At 43.3% G+C, this 22,893-nt stretch overlaps 1 protein-coding gene across 2 annotated transcripts in view; it reads right to left on the minus strand.

Moving 5' to 3' along the window:
• The window catches only part of GLG1 (golgi glycoprotein 1), a 154,638-nt gene that overhangs the window by 26,878 nt on the left and 104,867 nt on the right, over positions 1 to 22,893 (minus strand). For both annotated transcript variants that reach the window (XM_033219002.1, XM_033219001.1), the window contains 7 exons: positions 21,580 to 21,651; positions 19,005 to 19,188; positions 17,012 to 17,226; positions 11,195 to 11,316; positions 8,119 to 8,220; positions 5,332 to 5,485; positions 1,830 to 1,967 (listed from right to left, as the gene is read on the minus strand). In XM_033219002.1, the coding sequence (XP_033074893.1) occupies positions 1,830 to 1,967; positions 5,332 to 5,485; positions 8,119 to 8,220; positions 11,195 to 11,316; positions 17,012 to 17,226; positions 19,005 to 19,188; positions 21,580 to 21,651 (987 nt within the window). The remainder of the gene's footprint in view (positions 1 to 1,829; positions 1,968 to 5,331; positions 5,486 to 8,118; positions 8,221 to 11,194; positions 11,317 to 17,011; positions 17,227 to 19,004; positions 19,189 to 21,579; positions 21,652 to 22,893) is intronic.

The following is a 22,893-nucleotide window of genomic DNA, read 5'->3' on the forward strand; positions in this document are numbered from 1 at the left end:
AAAAACAAGTGAACACACTGGGGTTTGGGTAGCTAAAAGCTATCTTGTCTGGGCTTTAGAAACCAAGCTGGAGCTATCTGTAGCATTCATCTATTACTATGCCTTCTAGAGGTTTACAGGTTTAGAGGTTTCAAGTATAATATCAGCTCACTTTCACAAAGTGTATCAACAGCTATTTCTCAGTAAAGTGCGCTGTTTAAAGGATCAAGTTTAACTTACTATTATGCAAGAATCTCTCTGTTTCAGAATTAGAATGTAAGGGGAAGAGAAGAGTTGAAGGAACTACATAACAGCCAGAATGGAAGAAGAAGAAAAAGAAAAGCTAAAGGAAAACACACCAAACTTCTGGGAGTAAAATAAATGGCTAAAAGAAAGATCCTATTAATAGAATCCTGGCTGGTTGCAGTGGCTCACACCTGTAATCCCAGCACTTTGGGAGGCCGAGACGGGTGGATTGCCTGAGCTCAGGAGTTCGAGACCAGCCTGGGCAACATGGTGAAACCCTGTCTCTACTAAAATACAAAAAATCAGGTGGGTGTGGTGGCAGGTGCCTGTAATCCCAGCTACTCAGGAGTCTGGGGCCCAAGAATTGCTTGAACCTGGGAGGCAGAGGTTGCAGTGAGCCGAGAACTCTGTCTCAAAAAAAAAAAAGAATTCTTAAGTTTAGCTTCTCCATGATGGGCTGCCAATGTAGTGCAGCTTTCTAAAGTTTACTTTACTGGGGGTTCTAAAGGAAACTATTTGCTGGGATTCCAAATCACCATATCCCTTGTTTCATTGGACAACTATAAGCATTTTCTAACAATATACCCAACAGAATTGTAGCAGGCTCAGGAAACAGACTGCCGAACATGATAGTCCTATGCTCAACAGATGTGAGTAGGCAACCATGTTTCTCCTTTAAAATGTCCAATTCCTGTATGTGTGACTTTTTCATACTGTACTTCCAGAGGGGGTTTTATAGTGGTACAAATGGAACCCGGAAACCTGAGTTCACTCCTTGAGTATTTATGTGGCTTTAAACACGCAGCTATTCCTACTGCCGAGTATCCTGCATTCAGATGGAAGACAGCTAGCTTCCCATATAACCTGCAGTCATGCATCTTTCCTTCTTTCCTTTAAACTGGGACACAGTCCTAAGGAGCCAGTCACAGCACGCAGGGAATTCTTGGGAGCTGCTCCTTCCCTCTCCTTCCTAGATGGAGAGGCTATATAATGAACTGAATTTTAGGTTAAGGAAATATATACACTTAACTTCTCTGAGCTTCAATTAGTCAACCAGGTGACAAAAAATTCCATTTCTAAATGTTTTGTGGGACTGTTCTAGGGCATGCTCACTATTCACGCAGACCAGCACTCACATATGCACAGATTTACACCCTGCTTATCTCAAAAGGACTTAATGGAGAAAATGAATTAAAAGTGAGTAAAATGAATAAAGATGAGAAACAACAAAACTACGTTAAGAGGATGTGAAATGGAGCCAACAGTAAGCTTACTACAAAAATGCCTACCATGAAATCTTATATACCTGGAAGAGGCAGGCCATACCTTTGGCTCTAGAAGTTTTAAGAAGCAATAGGAAGAGGAAAAATAATCAATTACAAAATACAATAACCATAATGCAAAGACAAACTCGCTGCCAACTATTCCTGATACAAAGACCAGAGAGAAAATTTTCCTGAGAATGTCTTCCAGAGAAAATATTGAATAATACAACAAATCATGTCTGTAAGAGAGATGGATTTTATGGTGTTTGTACTCTGCATAAAAAGTTAAAAATTAACATCATCATTATTGTAAGATAAACAGAAAGCGAAGTCACCTACCTGTCCAGTCTCTGTTTTCTCACTGCACCATTTTCCCAGATCAATCAGGCACTTATCCTGGAGGGCAGGATCCAGCTTGACGTCCATGGCACGCTGGTGTAGGATCCTTTGGACTTCAGCTCGGCACTCCCGTGAGAGCTGCATGACAAAAAATGAGCTAAATACTTGAAAGGTTAACAAAACAAAAACACAAAGATATGAGATAAACCAGTTATGAGAAAACTAACAAATAACCCTGAATTTTATCTTCCACATTTTATACCTCAAATATCTTCCAGAATAAAAATTAAATGTTGTGGCCAGGTGCGGTGGCTCACACCTGTAATCCCAGCACTTTGGGAGGCTGAGGCGGGTGGATCACCTGAGGTCGGGAGTTTGAGACCAGCCTGACCAACATGGAGAAACTCCGTCTCTACTAAAAATATGAAATCAGCCAGGCATAGTGGCACATGCCTGTAATCCTAGCTACTCGGGAGGCTGAGGCAGAAGAATCGCTTGAACCCGGGAGGTGGAGGTTGTGGTGAGCCGAGATTGCACCACTGCACTCCAGCTTGGGCAACAAAAGTGAAACTCTGTCTCAAAAAAACAAATTAAAAAAATAAATAAAATGTGCAGGAGGCTTCAAAAAGCCCCTGTCTTTAGGAATGCAATTATACATATTCAGCAGTTTCTTTTCTTTTTTTTTTTTTGAGGCGAAGTCTCGCTCTGTCGCCCGGACTGGAGTGCAGTGGCCGGATCTCAGCTCACTGCAAGCTCCGCCTCCCGGATTTACGCCATTCTCCTGCCTCAGCCTCCCGAGTAGCTGGGACTACAGGCACCCGCCACCTCGCCCAGCTAGTTTTTGTATTTTTAGTAGAGATGGGGTTTCACCGTGTTAGCCAGGATGGTCTCGATCTCCTGACCTCGTGATCCGCCCGTCTCGGCCTCCCAAAGTGCTGGGATTACAGGCTTGAGCCACCGCGCCCGGCCATATTCAGCAGTTTCTAATATAATATATAAAACAACATTCCTTTATGAGAGTATCCTGATACAAGTGAACTGGCTTCATTCAGACTAGGTTAGTTGGAAAGTTTTGTGTTTGCTGTTTTGTTTAGCAAAACTAATTTGTCAGTCTATGAATGCCAAGTAGAAGGTCAGATCCAATTCAAGACAGCATATATACTTGATTCAGGAAAAAGGAGTTCAAAATGACCTATATCAGAAAAAGCAGGAAAATGTAGATACAACAGTTACGATGAGACAGGACTAGACTCTTCCGGATGAGCTACGCAGAATTAGCAGAGGGTAAAGCAGGTGAAAACTAATATTTTTCCAAGGGCCATGACAAAGCTGTTAGTGACAGGTACACTTAGTCTCTCTTGCAAAAAAGAAAAAAAAGCCAGCATACCTGGGGCAGGAGGGATGGAAAGTAACTGTTTAATGAACACAGGGTTTCCTTTTGGAGTCACGGAGTGTTTTGAAACTAGATAGACATGATGACCACAAAACACCGTAAATGTTGAACCCGGGAGGCGGAGATTGTGGTGAGCCAAGATAGCGCCACTGCACTCCAGCCTGGTCCAACAAGAGCAAAACTCCATTTCAAAAAAAAAAAAAAAAAAAAAAAAAAAGGTTAATTTGGCCGAGCGCGGTGGCTCATGCCTGTAATCCAAGCCCTCTGGGAGGCCAGGTGGGTGGATCACCTGAGGTCAGGAGTTCAAGACCAACCTGGCCAACATGGTGAAACCCCATCTCTATTAATACAAAAAAAAAAAAAAAAAAAAAATTAGCCAGACGTTATGGCAGGCACCTGTAATCCCAGCTACTCGGGAGGCTGAGGCAGGAAACTCGCTCGAACCCAGGAGGAAGAGGTTACAGTGAGCCAAGATTGCTCCACTGCACTCCAGCCTGGCTGACAGAGTGAGACTTTGTCTCAAAAAAAAAAAAAAAAAGATTAATTTTATGTTATGTGAATTTCACTTCAATTAAAAAGAAAAAAGAAAAGAAAACTAGCACCCAGACTCCAACTCTTTCTTATTTAAAAGAGAAGAAACCTCCTACCCCCTCACTATACTGACTAGAAAGATGCCAGGATTTGGGAGCCCCCATATTAATGAGAGGCTCATTATATGGAAAAAAAAAATAACAACAAATTCCCACGTTTTCTTACACAGCAGTATAAACACTGGGTTAGGGTACAGCAACTATGCCATCTCCTTCTGAGTCCCCTCATTCTGGATGCCAGGCTTGTATATTAAGCTCAGAAGGGTATTTCTTTTTTTTTTGAGGCGGAGTCTCGCTCTGTCGCCCAGGCTGGAGTGCAGTGGCGCAATCTCGGCTCACTGCAAGCTCCGCCTCCCGGGTTCACGCCATTCTCCTGCCTCAGCCTCCCAAGTAGCTGGGACTACAGGCGCCCGCCACCTCGCCCGGCTAGTTTTTTTTTTGTATTTTTAGTAGAGACGGGGTTTCACCATGCTAGCCAGGATGGTCTCGATCTCCTGACCTCGTGATCCGCCAGTCTCGGCCTCCCAAGTGCTGGGATTACAGGCTTGAGCCACCGCGCCCGGCCTTGAGTTTTTTTTTTTTTTTTTTTTCTTTGTTGGTGTGAGACGGAGTCTGGCTCTGTCGCCCGGGCTGGAGTGTGGTGGCCGGATCTCAGCTCACTGCAAGCTCCGCCTCCCAGGTTCACGCCATTCTCCTGCCTCCGCCTCCCAAGTAGCTGGGACTACAGGCGCCGGCCTCGTTGCCCGGCTAGTTTTTTGTATTCTTTAGTAGAGACGGGGTTTCACCGCATTAGCCAGGATGGTCTCGATCTCCAGACCTTGTGATCCGCCCGACTCGGCCTCCCAAAGTGGTGGGATTACAGGCTTGAGCCACCGCGCCCGGCCTCAGAAGGGTATTTCTAAGGATGGATGAGAAGTGATACCATCTCAACTCTCTGGAACAAAGGCAGGACTGATAATGGAGCATCTCAGAAGGTAGAGAAAGCCATCGTGGAGAACAAGTGCACGTCAGTGCACCCCGGGAAGCAGCCGATGCTGCTGAGAGCCAAGCACACATAAACATCCCAACAAAAGGCAGCAGTTGGGGCAAATACCAAGAGACTGAGGTATGGAGGTTTCTGCTCCAACCAGTCCATGGGCAGACAATGCGAATGTGTTCAGCTGCCAAGAGGAGAAGCCTAAAAGCCATTTGTAGCCTGACTAAAAGCTTCTAACGGATCCTTAAACCTAAATAAAGTTAGGACAGCAGAATTTAATTGTCCATTTGTGATTCCGATTTTGGGAATTAAAAAAAAAATCTGGAAATCTTCCCCCACCCACTTTGTTTAAAACATAAAATCAGATAATAGAAACTGGTAGGGCAACTCCAAGTGCACTCATGGAATGAAGAAGTTTCTAGAAATGCAGCAATCCTCTCCCCACAAGCTTTCCTAAGATGACTAAAATCTGAAGAATATATAGCAAACAATTTAAAAACCAAATGACAATAAGAAGAAATGAAGTCGATATTCACTGCATACCCTCCTTCCCTGTTCCTCAGTGCGGTAGGCGTGTCTGTATAAACAAGAGAACACAGCTCCCTGAGGCATAAATTCACTGGTCTCATTCCAACCGTGGGTGTGGCAAAGACGAGAAGCATCTCCCTGGCACTTGCGGTATAGGACAGGGTCCAGCCTATAAGGTTAAGAGTTAAAAGACAACCACTAATTAACAGACATTTCCTTCTAATGCAGGCTAAGGGTTTTTACAAGGTGCTTCCTTGTATACTCATTGATAATCACTTCCGGGGCGTGGAGACAGAAGATATGTAAAAGTATATTCTTGAATTTTTTTTTTTTTTTTTTGACACAGCATCTCTCAATCTGTCACTCAGGCTGGAGTGCAGTGGCGCTATCTTGGCTCACTGGAACCTCTGCCCCCGGGGCTTGAAAGCAATCCTCCCACCTCAGCCTCCCAAGTAGCTAGGGCAACAGGCACACACCAGGCTCTTTTTTGACATTTTTGGTAGAGACAGTCTCGCCATGTTGTCCTGGCAGGTCTCAAACTCTTGAGTTCAAGCAATCAGCCTGCCTTGGCCTCTCAAAGTGCTGGGATTACAGGCATAAGCCACTGCACCCGGCCATGAATTCTGTTCTTAATGAACACACAGTAGTCAGTACTGTGGGAGGCTTAGGCAGGAGGATAACTTTCTATACAAGTCTGTTAACCTTCTACAGAAGATTTAGATTATCCCTCAAAGATATCTTGGCTTTGTTAGATACCTAACATTTTAATAACAGACTCAGCACTCACATGCCCTGCTTGAAAACAGAAAACTAGAGTTGTAGCCAATACCAGGCAATTCACAACTTTTTACTTAATACTTTTTACTAAACACCTTTTTCTAAGTAGGAATGAAGTTCAATCCTATGTAATATATTAGATTCAGTAAGATCAGGAAATGGTAAGATAGTCTCCTATTCAGTTTTCTCTCTTCTTCCTGTGCAAGGTACCTCCTTGTACAGGAAGTAATCTTTTTGGTTACTTGAGCGTGCTTATCAATTTATGAGCCTTGACATTTAACTCTGAATCTGGAGACAGTAGATTAGACAATGAGCCTGCTTCCCCAAATCAGACCAGGGCATGCTTAATTCTGTCCATATTATATTGTCAACTTTGGTAGAGGGCTAGTTAATGGGAGAAAAAAGCTAATATTTAATGAGCGACTATTAACTAATATTTAGGGCTGGGCACGGTGGCTCACGCCTGTAATCCCAGCACTTTGGGAGGCTGAGACAGGCGGATCACAAGGTCAGGAGATCAAGACCATCCTGGCCAGCAAGGTGAAACCCCATCTCTACTAAAAATACAAAAATTAGCTGGGCATGGTGGCACACACCTGTAATCCCAGCTACTCAGGAAGCTGAGGCAGAAGAATTGCTTGAACCAGGGAGTGGGAGGTTGCAGTGAGTCAAGATCCCCATTGCACTCCAGTCTAGTGACAGAGTGAGACTCCATCTCAAAACAAAACAAAACAAAACAAACAAACAAAAAACCTAATATTTAATAAGTAACTATGCAGCACTTTTTTTTTTTTATTATGGGGGAAGGAATTAAAGAGGAGAAAATGTGATTTTGATTAAGGCAATACACTCAGTAGACTATTAAGGTTTAGATGGACTGAGTACGCAAAGGGAAATTACAGCCAAGCTTTCTGTAGTCCTTTCCAGAGCTAATTTGAAGGAACAGAAGTAAGAATACATTGAATCTTCAAGTAATCTCTTTCTAGTGAAGTATGTGGGCAAACCACACACACACACATTTTTTGAGATAGGGTCTCACTGTTAGCATGCAGTGGCATGATCACAGCTCACTGTAACCTACAGCTCCTGGGCTCAAGTAAATCTCCTGCTTCAGCCTCCCGAGTAGCTAGGACTACAGGTGCACACTGCCATACCTGGCTAATTTTTTTAGTTTTTGTAGAGACCAGGTCTTGTTATGTTGACCAGGCTGGCCTTAAACTGCTGGCCTGAAGCAATCCTCCTGCCTAGGCCTCCCAAACTGCTGGGATTATAGGTGTGAGCCACCGTGCCTGGCCAAAGTATATATTAATCACCAAAAATAGTTAACTACCACATCATGGTGGCTTAACAACCGAATGGAGAAGCCACTGAACTTGAAAGGCTAGAGAAGCAGTCGGATCCAGAACTGGCTGCTTTGGAGGTGAGGAGAGAAAGCAAAATACAGAAAGAGGAGGGGAATGGCAGCCAATGAACTTAATGATTCTGGCTGTAATACAGATCCTTCTCCCAGTTCATCCTCCCACCACCCCCGCTGCTTTTTGTTAACAGAATGAGAGGGAAATTAGAGAATCAAGTTGTCACTTACTGACAAAAACCTCTTAAGACAGACTTAATTCAATAACTCTGAATAAATAAAAGCAAATTCCCATATCCACTGCAAATCAATAAAAATACAACTGCACTATTATCTTCTTAGAGACATATCTGAAGGCACTTTTGCCACCCCCACAGGTACCATAGTTCTTACTAGACACATCTTTGTAGTATCAGAAACATTTTGACCCTGACTTCCAAAGTAGTGGTGAACAAGGATGTGTGGCACAGGCTGGCAGCAGGCCGACTCTGCTTTTAGATAATGTTCTGAAAGTGATAAAGAATAGTTTTTCAGGGGATTGGAGTGTGTTAGCTGTACCAGAACTGAACAAAAAGAGTTTCCTACTGATTATTTTAATAAATACAGGTAATTATGACTACAGAGGAGAACAGGCTGAGGCAATAAATTTACTTTGGCTTCAAAATACTCACTTCCAATCCCGGGAGATGAAATACTGCAGCTCTAAGAGACGGTGTTCACAATCTTCCACCATCTTCTCTGTGTATAAATGTTCCATCAGGCAGGACAAGATCCTAGCCATAAAATGGGTAAAATTGTAACAAGAGAGAAGTGTTCAGAACTCTATGTCAATATAATATTTCCCTGGTCTGTAGAAGAAGCCTTTTAGTTATTTTCTTAGGGCAATCAGATTTATTTTTCTGAGAATCACTCAAGTTAACTGAACCTGACAGTGGTTATGCCTTCGATCAACTTTAGAGCCACTCAGCACTTAAGACTCTGCATGCACAAGAGCAGTGTGCAGCTGCTGTATTTTTAACTGGTTATGAAAACTTTCCAACACACAAAGAAGTTGAGAATCATGTAACAGCCACCTTCCCATAACTTCATCAATCTATGGCCAAGTCTGTTTTAACTCTAGGCCTCTTTGCTGATATTTTCAAGCAAAATCCCAGATACCCCATCATTTCATTTGTAAATATTTCAGCATGTTTCTTTAAAATATAAGGACTTAATACCATTATCACACCACCAAGAAATTATTTTAAAAGCTTTATTATCATGTAATACTCTGCTAGTTTTCAAAATTTTTTTTTTTCTTAAGACAGAGTCTCACTCTGTCACCCAGGCTGGAGTGCAGCAGCGCAATCTCAGCTCACTGCAAACTCCGCCTCCAGGGTTCACACCATTCTCCTGCCTCAGCCTCCCAAGTAGCTGGGACTACAGGCGTCCGCCACCACGCCTGGCTAACTTTTTTGTATTTTTAGTAGAGACGAGGTTTCACTATTAGCCAGGATGGTCTCGATCTCCTGACCTTGTGATCTGCCCACCTTGGCCTCTCAAAGTGCTTAGATTACAGGCGTGAGCCACGGTGCCCGGCCCAAATATTTTCAATTATTATTTTTTTTACAAGTGTGTCCAAATCAGGATCCAGAAAAGGTTAACTGATAAGTATCTTAAATGTATTTTCATCTGTAGCAGTTCTTCCTTCTTCCCTCTCCTCTGCCCCTCTTTGGTTGATGTGGTTATTTTTACATTGGTAAATATTCGTAATTAGTTTTAAATGTGTTTAACCACATAGAAGGCTTTGAGGAAGAACATGATTTTCTAATTCTGTAGCACAGCATGGACAGCAGGAGTTCTTGCATAGCAGAATGAGATAAACATGGACTATACTCACTTTGTTGTTGGGTATGGCCAACTGCAGGCTATAAAGATTTCTGCAGAATGGGAAAGCTGTTCTTACTTGCAACTGTTTTTTTTTTTTTTCTGAGATGGAGTTTTGCTCTTGTCGCCCAGGCTGGAGTGCAATGGCACAATCTTGGCTCCACCTGCCTCAGCCTCCTGAGTAACTGGGATTACAGGTATGCGCCACCAACGTCCCACTAATTTTGTATTTTTGGCCGGGTGTGGTGGTTTTCCTTCATGTCTGTAATCCCAGCACTTTGGGAGGCCAAGGCGGGTGGGTCACGAGGTCAGGAGTTCCAGACCAGCCTAACCAACATGGTAAAATCCCGTCTCTACTAAAAGCACAAAAATTAGCTGGGCATGGTGTCGTGTGCCTGCAATCCCAAATACTTGGGAGGCTGACCCAGGAGAACTGCTTGAATCGGGATCTGGGAGGCAGAGGGCGCAGTGAGTGAGATCACACCACTGCACTCCAGCCTGGGCTATAGAGCAAGATTCTGTCTCAAAAAAAAAAAAAAATTGTATTTTTAGTAGAGACAGGGTTTCTCTATGTTGGTTAGAGGCTTGTCTTGAACTCCAGACCTCAGGTGATCTGCCAGCCTCAGCCTCCCAAGGTGCTGGGATTACAGGTGTCAGCCACCGTGCCTGGCCTGCTTTGGTTTTTTGAGACAGGGTTTTGCTCTGTCATCTGGGCTGGAGTGCAGTGGTATGATCATAACTCACTGTAACCTTGAACTCCTGGGCTCAAGCAATCCTGCCACCTTAACCTCCCAAGCAGATGGGACTACAGGCATGCACCACCACACTAGCTGATTTTAAAAACTTTTATGTGGCCTAGCTATATTGCCCAGGCTGGTTTCAAACTCGTGGCTTCAAGTGATCCTCTCACCTTGGCCTCCCAAAGCACTACAATTACAGGCATGAGCTATTGCATCCAGCCATGGTTTAAGAGCTGTTTTTACATCATAAAAAATAAAATGAGAATTAATACTTTAATACAGAATGAGAATTAATACTTTAATACAGCATTTATTCAGCTTTTCTAGATCTCGGCTGCAACTCTAGTATCCATTTTCTCCATTACTACTGCCTCCAACTACCACATTTTGTTTTCTATTTCTATTTTCTGTTTCAAGTATTTTCTAACGATTACCAAGTAGTCAATGTATACAATGAGTCAATATACAACTAGGATGAAAAGTACAGAGTGCCAAAGTATGTACCACCTATCCTGTTTCTCTCTTTCATTTTTATTTGATCATGATATAAAATTATTCAGTAACCTAATATATAGGTCCATATATGCTCAGTCACTGTCAATAAACACCATCACAATATTGGGTCTAGATGTCTCTATATCATGGATGAGGCAGATCCCAGGTTTTAATTCCATTACTAGTTTTATTATTATTATTATTTTTTTGAGACGGAGTCTCACTCTGTCGCCCAGGCTGGAGTGCAGTAGCCGGATCTCAGCTCACTGCAAGCTCCGCCTCCCAGGTTTACGCCATTCTCCTGCCTCAGCCTCCCGAGTAGCTGGGACTACAGGCGCCCGCCAACTCGCCTGGCTAGTTTTTTGTATTTTTTAGTACAGACGGGGTTTCGCCGTGTTAGCCAGGATGGTCTCGATCTCCTGACCTCGCGATCCACCCGTCTCGGCCTCCCAAAGTGCTGGGATTACAGGCTTGAGCCACCGCGCCCGGCTCCATTACTAGTTTTAATAAAAGTTGGTATATGTTCAACCTGTTCAGCAAAATTTCAGTTAAGATGTCAAACCACTCAAAAGTCATTTGAAGGAATGTTCCCTGTGCTGCCAAATAAAATACAATATGGATAAATACCACAAAGAAGATAACCTACATTGGGTCTCCGGATCTTATGTGTTTGCAGGCTGTCTGGATTACAGATTCACAAGCTTCATTCAAAGCTCGATCAATGCGGTAATCTGCACCAGGGTCAGTCTCCTGAATCAGTGTTTGAAGCTGAATTAAAACAAATTAAGAATGAAGAAAGAAAGTCACTTAAGTGCTAGGGAAGAGCAGTGTCTTCATACAATCAGTTGCTCAGTCCTATTTGCCACAATGTACTCCAATAAAGTTGTCTACAGTTGTCACCAGCCAAGCTCAAGAGCCCCTGCCAACTACTTTTCCAACTGGTTTCTCCACCTTGACAGAAGATTTTTCTGTTTTGAGTCATTGTAGGGACTGCTTATCCACGTTCTTAATAATCCCTAGAGGTCTTTACAACATGAACACGAAGGCTGCCTCTTTGCTTTTATCTGCCTATTTGTTAATCAAATTACTAAACTTGGTGCTCCCAGCGAAGCCAGAATTGAGTAGAAAAGAGTAAATAAAGAACGTTTTCAGTCAGAGACCTAACTGGGTCATAAGAATATAGAATTTGAATTTTGCTGCGAAAACAATGGTATTAAGTCAAGTGTGCTGTGCTTTATTAAAAGCAGATGTGCAATTTCATTTAACTTGAAGAAATATCAACTACAAAAAACAAGATTATGGTATTTATAATGTCCCGTTTTCCTCAACTATTTTTCTACAACCAAGAGGTAAACCAGAGCTTGCTCATTTTAAGTACATAGAAAAATACTTGTCATTATGCAGCTGGAAATGTGACTATATTCTTTATCGTTTACTTTTCCGTCTTGTCATGGAATAAAGGAAAGACAGGAGAATAAGCACTTCACATTTTTTTCCTGCCTTTAAGGCACTTGAGGTGTTGATGAAAAAGCTCTCAATTAAAATCAAAAGAACTGAGTTCTATTAATAGTTCTGGCTCTGACAGATTAGCTTTGAGAACATGGACAAACTGATTTAGTTTTAGTTTCTTTAACTGCAGAAAACTGTAAGAAATAATAATACATGGGAGAATACTAGGTAAACTGCAAAGCATTTTACAGACATGAAAGATCATTATTACTACAGATAAGTAGCAGATGGTGTTTTGGGGTAGAAATCTTTTTTCAATTTTTTCCCCCTGAGACAGAGTCTCGCTCGCTCTGTCACCCAGGCTAGAGTGCAGTGGCATGATCTCCGCTCACTGCAACCTCCACTTCCCGGGTTCAAGTGATTCTCCTGCCTCACCCTCCTAAGTAGCTGGGATTACAGGCATGTGCCACCACTCCCGGCTAACTTTTGTATTTCTAGCAGGGACGAGGTTTCGCCACGTTGGCCAGGCTGGTCTTGAACTCAAGTGATCCGCCTGCCTCGAACTCCCAAAGTGCTGGGATTACAGGTGTGAGCCACCACACCCAGACTTGGGGTAGAAATCTTTAATAACAGAAAGTAAATTTGAAAACTATAATCCTTACTGGTTTGCATTCCCTTTTGTCAGGTTAAAAAACTGGAACCCTGTTGTGTCACTGATTTGTCCTCTGATACTTACACATCTACCCTATGATCCCACAGGGCCTTCACTGGAGCACCTGTGGGATCATAGGTTAGATCACAAATTTATCAGAGAACCATAATCAAAAGGAAAAAAAGGAAAAAAACACAAACTTCTATTATCCTGAAAGAAGCTGGTAATCCAGATGAGACAAACATGAAAGATTTCCAATATTCTAGGATACAAGTTATTTATACCAAAAATTGTTGGTGGCAATTTGGGAAAGCTACAACATGCCTTGGTTAGCTGGTAGGAAAATTACACTTACTTATGACATTTGTTGACAAAGACCAAAGTATCTACATCTTTTTCTGAGAAAAGTTGGAAGCAACATGGGAGTCTGCAAGTCTCTGAAAGAACTGTATCAGTTAAATATCCACGACTGACAGACAAACTTTAAGAAACAATACATGCACTAGACTGCAACTATTTTTTTTTTTTTTTTTGAGACGGAGTCTCGCTCTGTCGCCCAGGCTGGAGTGCAGTGGCGCAATCTCAGCTCACTGCAAGCTCCGCCTCCCGGGTTCACGCCATTCTCCTGCCTCAGCCTCCTGAGTAGCTAGGACTACAGGCGCCCGCCACCGCGCCCGGCTAGTTTTTTGTATTTTTAGTAGAGACGGGGTTTCACCATGTTAGCCAGGATGGTCTCGATCTCCTGACCTCGTGATCCGCCCATCTCGGCCTCCCAAAGTGCTGGGATTACAGGCGTGAGCCACCGTGCCCGGCCGACTGCAACTATTTACAGGCGAAAATGGATGCCCTCCAGAGCCTAGTGGGCTAACAGCTCCAGGGATCATTGCCACTCTGGAATTTAGTGACAGTAGTGTGGGAAATAAACACTGAAAATGGGAATTGCTACATGATTATACATCTATTCCAGCCCCTGGCATGCTTAGGAAAACCTGGGAAAATGCTTCAGAGAGATGATTAGAGAATAAGACTGGCAGTTATCTTTGGCCTAGGAGAGCCTGGGCCCACACTTGTTCAGCCATGAATGAAGAGAATTTCACAGTTCATGATTATGGTGCATTTGGGAGAGTAGGTACTCAACAAGATGATAATTATCCTTATGCTTTCTTTACAGCTTACTACCTGTTGAGAAATCACTAAATCAATCATCAAGCAGAGAACAGGGAAAACTAATGGTCAGCCACAGACATGTACTGAAGTCTGCTGTATTAGGAAGAAAAATTTGAAAAAGAAAGAAAAAAGGGGCCAGGCACAGTGGCTCATGCCTGTAATCCCAGTAATCTGGGAGGCCAAAGCAGGCAGACTGCTTTAGCCCAGTCGTTTGAGACCGGCATGGGCAACATGGTGAGACCCCATCACTTAAAAAACAAAACAACAACAAAAAATAAAAGAAACTCCCCCAAAATGAATTATTATTATTATTATTTTTTTTTTTTTTGAGACGGAGTCTCGCTCTGTCACCCAGGCTGGAGTGCAGTGGCCACATCTCAGCTCACTGCAAGCTCCGCCTCCCGGGTTCACGCCATTCTCCTGCCTCAGCCTCCCAGGTAGCTGGGACTACAGGCGCCGCCACCTCGCCCGGCTAGTTTTTTGTAGTTTTTAGTAGAGATGGGGTTTCACCGTGTTAGCCAGGATGGTCTCGATCTCCTGACCTCGCGATCCGCCCGTCTTGGCCTCCCAAAGTGCTAGGATTACAGGCTTGAGCCACCGCGCCCGGCCCAAAATGAATTATTTTAAAACATTCGTCAATTTGACTGGGGATGGATACTGTAGCAGAAGACTAAGGACATTTTTCTCCCTTTGAATCATTTAGGCCTTCAATTTTTGTGGGCAAAAGCTAAAAACCCTGGGTCCATAAAAATAAAAATAAAGTGCTTCTTTCCCACTTGGCTAAATTTATTTTTTATTTTATTTTAATGTTTTAATTTTTTTTATTTTTTGAGATGGAGTCTTGCTCTGTTGCCCAGGCTGGAGTGCAGTGGTGTGATCTTGGCTTACTGCAACCTCTGCCTCTCAGGTTCAAGCGATTCTCCTGCTTCAGCCTCCCAAGTAGCTGGGACTACAGGTACACGCCACCACACCTGGCTAATTTCGTATTTTTCGTAGAGACGGGGTTTCACCATGTTGACCAGGCTGGTCATGAACTCCTGACCTCAAGCGATCTGCCTGCCTCAGCCTCCCAAAGTGCTGGGATTACAGGAGTGAGCCACCACGCCCAGCCCCACTTGGCTAAATTTAATATGGGCAAAACCATATGTTTCATTACTTGAAGCAACCCTCTAGATTTGTAAAGTACTTTTCTTCTGGGCCCAAAGGTGATGTGGGCGGTACTTATGTTATCTTTCAAGTTGAGTCACTAGTTCTTTCAACAAGCTAAATTTTAAAAAGCCCTGGGTGTGAATTAGGCGCCTCGAAATAAAGTCAAACCAGTCTATTTTCTGCTTTCTGTATCCTTTACTACAAGTGTAGCCTTAGTAAAAAGACAGGTTTAGGCCAGGCATGGTGGCTTACACCTGTAATCCCAGGCTGAGGCGGGCAGATCACCTGAGGTCCAGATTTCGAGACCAGCCTAGCCAACATGGTGAAACCCCATCTCTACTAAAAATACAAAAATTAGCTGGGCGTAGTGGTGGGCGCCTGTAATCCCAGCTACTCAGGAGGCTGAGGCAGGAGAATCATTTGAACCTGGGAGGCAGATGTTGCAGTGAACAGAGATTATGCCACTGCACTCCAGCCTGGGCAACAAGAGTGAGACTCTGTCAAAAAAAAAAAAAAAAAAAAAAAAGGTAGGTAGGTTCATTCCTAACCCTCCCCCAACAACCTTTCCATGCTGCTCTAAGGATGAAATGCAAATATAGGCTGTCTCCTGATTCATTTTTGGTCTGGGTCCCAGGACCTACACTGGCACAGAGGTTTCCCAAGGCAATCACCAGCAACAACTGCACCTTAGCAACAACACTGCGGCAAAATCAAACAGCAGATTCCAGAAGCCTTCCCTCCTGCCCAGGTTGGTATTTTTAACAAGTTAGACATTTGTCTATTTTTCCACCACAGGATGCATAGACATGCATGCATGTGCACACACACACAGACATGCATGCACACATGTACTGGTGTCTACTCTGGGCCAAGGTGAGTAACTAAAGCTAAGATATAATTTTACTCCACATCCAAATTCTATAAAACTGTTGTGTTTCAGACTGCAAAGTTTTGTTTCAGACTGTAAAAATCTGATTTTACATGATTATCAGGAAAATACAATTCAAGTTGATATCCAGTTTTTAAGAAAAATGCTAACTACAAAATAATAGACTGACTGGTTTTCTAAAGTTACACTGAGGGAGGAGAGCCTCAAGTTTCTACTATTCTAGGATATAAAGAGAAACTATCTCTCGTACTCTCTAAAGGAAAGTTCACTGCACAGGGCACACTGGTGCATGTGGTATGTTAAGTTGCTCTAAGACTCCTAACCAGTAAAAAGTAATCAACATGGACAACAGGAATGAAAGAGATGTACTAAATCTCTAATACATTAACTTTGTGTTTTGTACCTGACCTATAGTTATTGAACTGTTTATGAATGCTATCAAGAAGAACTTTATCTTTCCAAGCAAAGTAGGCTGTGAGGTTTAGGGACAGAAAAAGGACTCCCATGATGGCACATGTTTACCCATGTGACAAACCTGCACATCCTGCACATGTATCCTGGAACTTAACATTAAATTAAATTAAAAAGAAAATGGCTCTTCCATGCATAGTTGCCCTAGTATATGAAGAAAAGATAGTGTGATTTCAAAAACGACATGCTCTCTTAATCCCTCAGGCTAGGAATTCATGCCATGCTGCAAATCAGTAACAGAAAGAAAGTCTTAGAAAAAATTTCAATTCATATCAACTCTTTTTCAGCCTCAACTCAATCAAACCTATTATAACAGGCAAATTCTCTCTTGGTAGAGAGACTGTCCTCATTGATTGGAACTGGGTTTGCCTTGATTCTGAGTTTAGGAAATCCAGTCTAGCAAGCTGCTCTTTCTTTAGGAACTCTAGCAAAGAATACATTCTATCTATCTAAGAAGATGATTCTTTTTATTGATTATGAGCTCAAACTTTTGCTCTGTGTAGCAAATGCCACATTCTTACTAAGATACGCCTGAAGAAGCAACGTGCAGTCTCTGGTAATTAGTACCTACTGTTCAATGTGATATCACAAATGATCCATATAAAGCAAGGTAGGACAGCATCAGGAAGAGGCTCCTCAGCTGATAAATGTGACATTCAAAATGGCAATAGCAAATGTCTCCTCACCGCCTGCTGGCAGTTCATTCCAAGGTTCCCCTTCTCCCCGCGAACTACTTTCATCAGACAGTGTAGAGTCCGCCCTTTTCGATGTAATCCGGAACAATGGTGTTCAATCTCCCCCCGACAGCTTAGGATGATCTCAGGGCTCAGAGAAAAGTCTTCCATCAACATGCGTCGGTAATCCAGCATCTCCCCCTGGCACTCACTGCTCACTTGTCGCCCTAAGTTAGGATGTAAGTCATAACATTACGAAAGGTGACGCTATGCATTAGCATCAGAAATCATCACCTATTAAAAGTACATATTTCTACGTGTCATACAATATACCTATCAGTCATGCTAACATCTGAAAAGCTTAGAATTAGCAAAAGCTTTAGCAACATAAAATAGGCTTAGACTCCAGATATTCAGGCTTCTTCTGTCAGTGTTCTGCATGAAACAGGTTTTACACTACTGCAGTAATAATGCAAATGCTTTGCCCATGGAAGCCTTATCAATAACTATTGGGGTAAAAATGAAAGCCAAAGAACAATCCTCACTGACCTACACAATTTTTTTTTTTTTTTTTTTTTGAGACGGAGTCTCGCTCTGTAGCCCAGGCTGGAGTGCAGTGGCTCACTGCAAGCTCCGCCTCCCGGGTTCCCGCCATTCTCCTGCCTCAGCCTCCCGAGTAGCTGGGACTACAGGCGCCTGCCATCTCGCCCGGCTAGTTTTTGTATTTTTTAGTAGAGGCGGGGTTTCACCGTGTAGACCAGGATGGTCTCGATCTCCTGACCTCGTGATCCACCCGTCTCGGCCTCCCAAAGTGCTGGGATTACAGGCTTGAGCCACCGCGCCCGGCCTGACCTACACAATTAAAGCTTTTGGAAAAGACTACATTTCAGATATTCACTATAGGCTCCCCCAACTTCTTTGAGCTGTAAATGCCAATGGGGAAAACTTAAAAGATTAAAACAAAACAAAACAAAACAAAAACTGGTCACCCAGACAGTTAGTTTAGTGACAAAGCCAAAATTTGAAGCCAAGTCTGACCCATGTGCTAAATCGCGCTACCCTGAGTTTCCCCAAAATGTTGCACAATGTGTATTTCAAAAATGAAAACTAGGCCAGGCGCAGTGGCTCACAACTGTAATCCCAGCACTTTGGGAGGCCGAGGCAGGTGGATCACGAGGTCAGGAGATCAAGACCATCGTGGCCAACATGGTGAAATCCCGTCTCTACTAAAAATTAGCTGGGCGTGGTAGTGCATGCCTATAATCCCAGCTACTCCGGAGGCTGAACTAGGGAGTCGGAGGTTGCAGTGAGCTGAGGTTGCGCCATTGCACTACAGCCTGGTGACAGAGCAAGACTGTCACAAAAAAAAAAAAAAAAAAAAGAAAAAGAAAACTATTCAGCTGGGCATGGTGGTTCACGCCTATAATCCCAGCACTCCAGGAGGCCAAGGTGGGAGGATCGCTTGAGGGCAGGAGTTTTGAGACCAGGCCGGCCAACATGGCAAAACCCCATTTCTATTAAAAAAAAAAAAATTGCCAGGTGGCTCACGCTTGTAGTCCCAGCAATTTGGGAGGACGAGGTGGGCAGATCACCGAAGTTTGGGAGTTCAAGACCCGCCTGACCAACATGGTGAAACCCTGTCTCTAATAAAAATACAAAAATTAGCCAGGTGTAGTGGCGCTCGCCTGTAATCCCAGCTACTTGGGAGGCTGAGGCAGCAGAATCGCTTGAATTCGGGAGGCAGAGGTTGCAGTGAGCCGAGATCACGCCATTGAACTCCAGCCTGGGTGACAGAGTGAGACTCCATCTCAAAAAAAAAATAAAATAAAATAAACAACATGAAAAATACTCAAAAAAGCAAATATGGGCGGAAACTAACATTTATATATATAAAGCTTTAGAGTATGAATCCAAAAAGAAACAGAAATGATTTAAAAAAATCATTAAAAAAATGATTAAAATGATTTAAAAAATGATTAAAAGAAATGATTAAAAAGAATGCTACCTCTGTGTACAGCTGACTCCAGGCACATTAGCAGGTAGGAGAGTCTGGCTTCACGTGATCGCGGAAGGTTTTCCACATTGCACCGGTATTTCTTCAAGTCACTTTTACAGGATTTGGCCAATGAATAACTGACTTTATAATCCTGGGCAATCAGCTTTTGGCGGGTTGTGAGTGCTTCTCGACACTGAGGAAAGAGTACAGCAACAGCCGTGAGACCACTCATGTAACTTTACTGTTGATGTGTACCTCTAAGATGAGCATGGCGACTCAGCCAAGTACATGTCAACAACTGCAGTTATTACCAACATATCTATCTTTAAGTTTGGTTAAAATGTTCACAATTGAGCTAAACTAGTGTGGCATGAGACAGGGGTAAGTGGGTGGAGAACCTAGAAATTCTGTAGTCACTTGCTAGTTGTTGCTGCAATAGCGGCTGTCCAAAATAAGTAAATATCTCGTAGATCCCAATACATTAACCTGACACAGCATTCTTTTCCACTTTAACAATACCCGTAACATCAATTTCACCAGCATCAAACTGGCAACTAACATAACATTTGGGGCCAGGCGCGGTGGCTCAAGCCTGTAATCCCAGCACTTTGGGAGGCCGAGACGGGCGGATCACGAGGTCAGGAGATCGAGACCATCCTGGCTAACATGGTGAAACCCCGTCTCTACTAAAAAAATACAAAAAACTAGCCGGGTGAGGTGGCGGGCGCCTGTAGTCCCAGCTACTCGGGAGGCTGAGGCAGGAGAATGGCGTAAACCCGGGAGGCAGAGCTTGCAGTGAGCTGAGATCCGGCCACTGCACTCCAGCCTGGGCGACAGAGCGAGACTCCGTCTCAGAAAAAAAAAAAAAAAAAAAAATTAGCCGGGCGTGGTGGCAGGCGCCTGTAGTCCCAGCTACCAGGAGGCTGAGGCAGGCGAATGGCATGAACCAGGAAGGCGGGGCTTGCAGTGAGCCAAGATCGTGCCACTGCACTCCAGTCTGGGCAACAAAGCGAGACTCCGTCTCACAAAAACAAAACAACATTTGGGATATTCTGTTCAATGCTTTAAAATACAATTATTCAATTATTCTATATCATCTGAATAATGATATAAGATTTGAATAAGACTGTTCAAATGATACAAGAAAAAGGAAATGAGAAACATTTCTTCAGCTACACAGGAAAGTAAATGACAAGATAGCAAAATTAATTATTTCATAAGCCATCAACGATTCTTGCCTTCATCCAGGGACAAAGAACTAAAAGAAGATGCTTAATGATACAGCTGCTGAAAAATTAAATAGCTAATTGCCTAGAAAGCACATTGATTTGGTTAACCTAAACTTTTTTTTTTTTTTTTGAGACGGAGTCTCACTCTGTCGCCCAGGCTGGAGTGCAGTGGCCGGATCTCAGCTCACTGCAAGCTCCCCCTCCCAGGTTTACGCCATTCTCTCGCCTCAGCCTCCCGAGTAGCTGGGACTACAGGCGCCCGCCATCTTGCCCGGCTAATTTTTTGTATTTTTTTTTTTAGTAGAGACGGGGTTTCACCGTGTTAGCCAGCATGGTCTCGATCTCCTGACCTCGTGATCCGCCCGTCTCGGCCTCCCAAAGTGTTGGGATTACAGGCTTGAGCCACCGCGCCCGGCTGGCCTAAACTTCTTGAGGAGGCAGGGCTGGGCTTAGTGTGGTTTTATATAAAATTCTCTGATTTTACTCCCCAAACAAAGTAACATCTGAGAATTTTATATAAAATCACACTGAGAATTTTATATAAAACCACAGTGAGAGGCGGGTGGATCACCTGAGGTTAGGAGTTCAAGACCAGCCTGGCCAACATGGTGAAACCCCGTCTCTACTAAAAATACAAAAATTAGCCAGGCATGCTGGCAGGTGCCTGTAGTCATAGCAACTAGGGAGACTGAGGCAAGAGACTCGCTTGACCCCGGGAGGCAGAGGCTGCAGCGAGCCAAGATCACGCTACTGCAACCCAGCCGGGGTGACAGAGAAAGACTCCACCTCAAAAAAAAAAAAAAAAAAAAAAAAACCTAAAAAAACAACCACACTGATAACCCCACTTGGCTTCTCACTATCTAGATATCACAATCAGGGTTTCATTTTCTTGGTTTCAGCCAAATATGCTTAAACCCAAGTACCTCGCCTCTGAAAGGAGTGAGCTTTATCAGTCATTTACATTTTGGTATAAGATTATAAGAATATTGTTTGAGAGAAATTGAGAAAGCTTTTTTTATTTTGAGACAGAGTCTCACTATGTCACCCAGACTGGAGTGCAGTGGCACGTTCTCAGCTCACTGCAAACTCCACCTCTCAGGTTCAAGCAATTCTCCTGCTTCAGCCTCCGGAGTAGCTGGGATTACAGGTGCCCGCCACCACGTCCAGCTAATTTTTATATTTTTAGTAGAGACGGGGTCTCACCATCTTGGCCAGGCTGGTCTTGAACTCCTAACCCCATGATCCACCCGCCTCAGCCTCCCAAAGCGCTGGGATTACAGGCGTGAGCCACTGCCCAGCTGAGAAAACTTTTAAAAAACAAATAAAACATTCATCAGTTTCAAAGTAATACTTACCTTTTCACTCATGGATTCTTCAAATTTATGGTTAAAGAGGCACTTATACACTCTGCCCTCACCAGCTTGTGTCTATAAGATGGAACATACACATTATTATTACTTTAGCTAAATAGTTATGCTGAACATTATCCACAATTGCATATAGAACTTTCTATTAAATGATTATAATGGTAAGTACCTTTGGACAGGACAAACAGTTCTGCCATTTATAAAATTTAATAGGCTTTTAACAAAAACAGTGACTGCTGTAAAGATGAAAAAAATATTCCCATGATATCTGGAGTCTGTCATTTGTTCTCAAATATATTTTGTTAATTAGGGAACCAAGAGAAGTGTCAGAGTCTGAGTCTTTTTTTTTTTTTTTGAGATAGAGTCGTGCTCTGTTGCCCAGGCTGGAGTGCAGTGGCACAATCTTAGCTCAGTGCAACCTCTGCTCCTGGGTTCAAGCAATTCTCCTGCCTCAGAATCCCAAGTAACTGGGATTACAGGCACCTGCCACCCTGCCCAGCTGACTTTTGTTTTTTTCTGTGTGTGTTTTTTTTTTTTTTTTGAGATGGAGTCTTACTCATCACCCAGGCTGGAGTGCAGTGGCACGATCTCGGCTCACTGCAAGCTCCGCCTTCCGGGTTCACGCCATTCTCCTGTCTCAGCCTCCCGAGTAGCTGGGACTACAGGCGCCTGCCAACGCGCCCAGCTAATTTTTTGTATTTTTAGCAGAGACGGGGTTTCACCATCTTAGCCAGGATGGTCTCGATCTCCTGACCTTGTGATTCACCTGCTTCAGCCTCCCAAAGTGCTGGGATTACAGGCATGAGCCACTGCGCCTGGCCGACTTTTGTTTTTTTGGTAGAGATGGGGTTTCACCACATTGGCCAAGCTGGTCTCGAACTCCTGACCTCAAGTGATCCGCCTGCCTTGGCCTCCCAAAAGGCTGGGATTACAAGCATAAGCCACCGCACCCGGCCTCTGAGTCTTCTTTCTTACAAGTGTATGCTAGAGTTAACAAAACTCTTACATCAGTAGCTCTGATGGTTAAAGCTGTTAATGCAAACCAGCAGGCAGAGAGGAAGTGTACACAAGTTACTTTCAGTACTTTGTTGTAAGGATGGAGAGACTACTCTATTTAAAGTGTTAGAAGGCTGTTCTATAGAGTCAGCAGGTGGTAATCAAGGCTTTGGTTTTAAAAATTAGCCACCTGCTATTTTCTTCACCTTAGTCAAAAACATGTAAATACATAATGTGTCAAAGTTTTAGCCACTGAGTAGATGTAAATAAGATCCTAGGTAAAATAAAATTCCCATAGATAAAACA

The sequence above is a fragment of the Trachypithecus francoisi genome, unplaced genomic scaffold, assembly GCF_009764315.1.
Source record: "Trachypithecus francoisi isolate TF-2019V2 unplaced genomic scaffold, Tfra_2.0 Lachesis_group10, whole genome shotgun sequence".
Taxonomy (NCBI): domain Eukaryota; kingdom Metazoa; phylum Chordata; class Mammalia; order Primates; family Cercopithecidae; genus Trachypithecus; species Trachypithecus francoisi.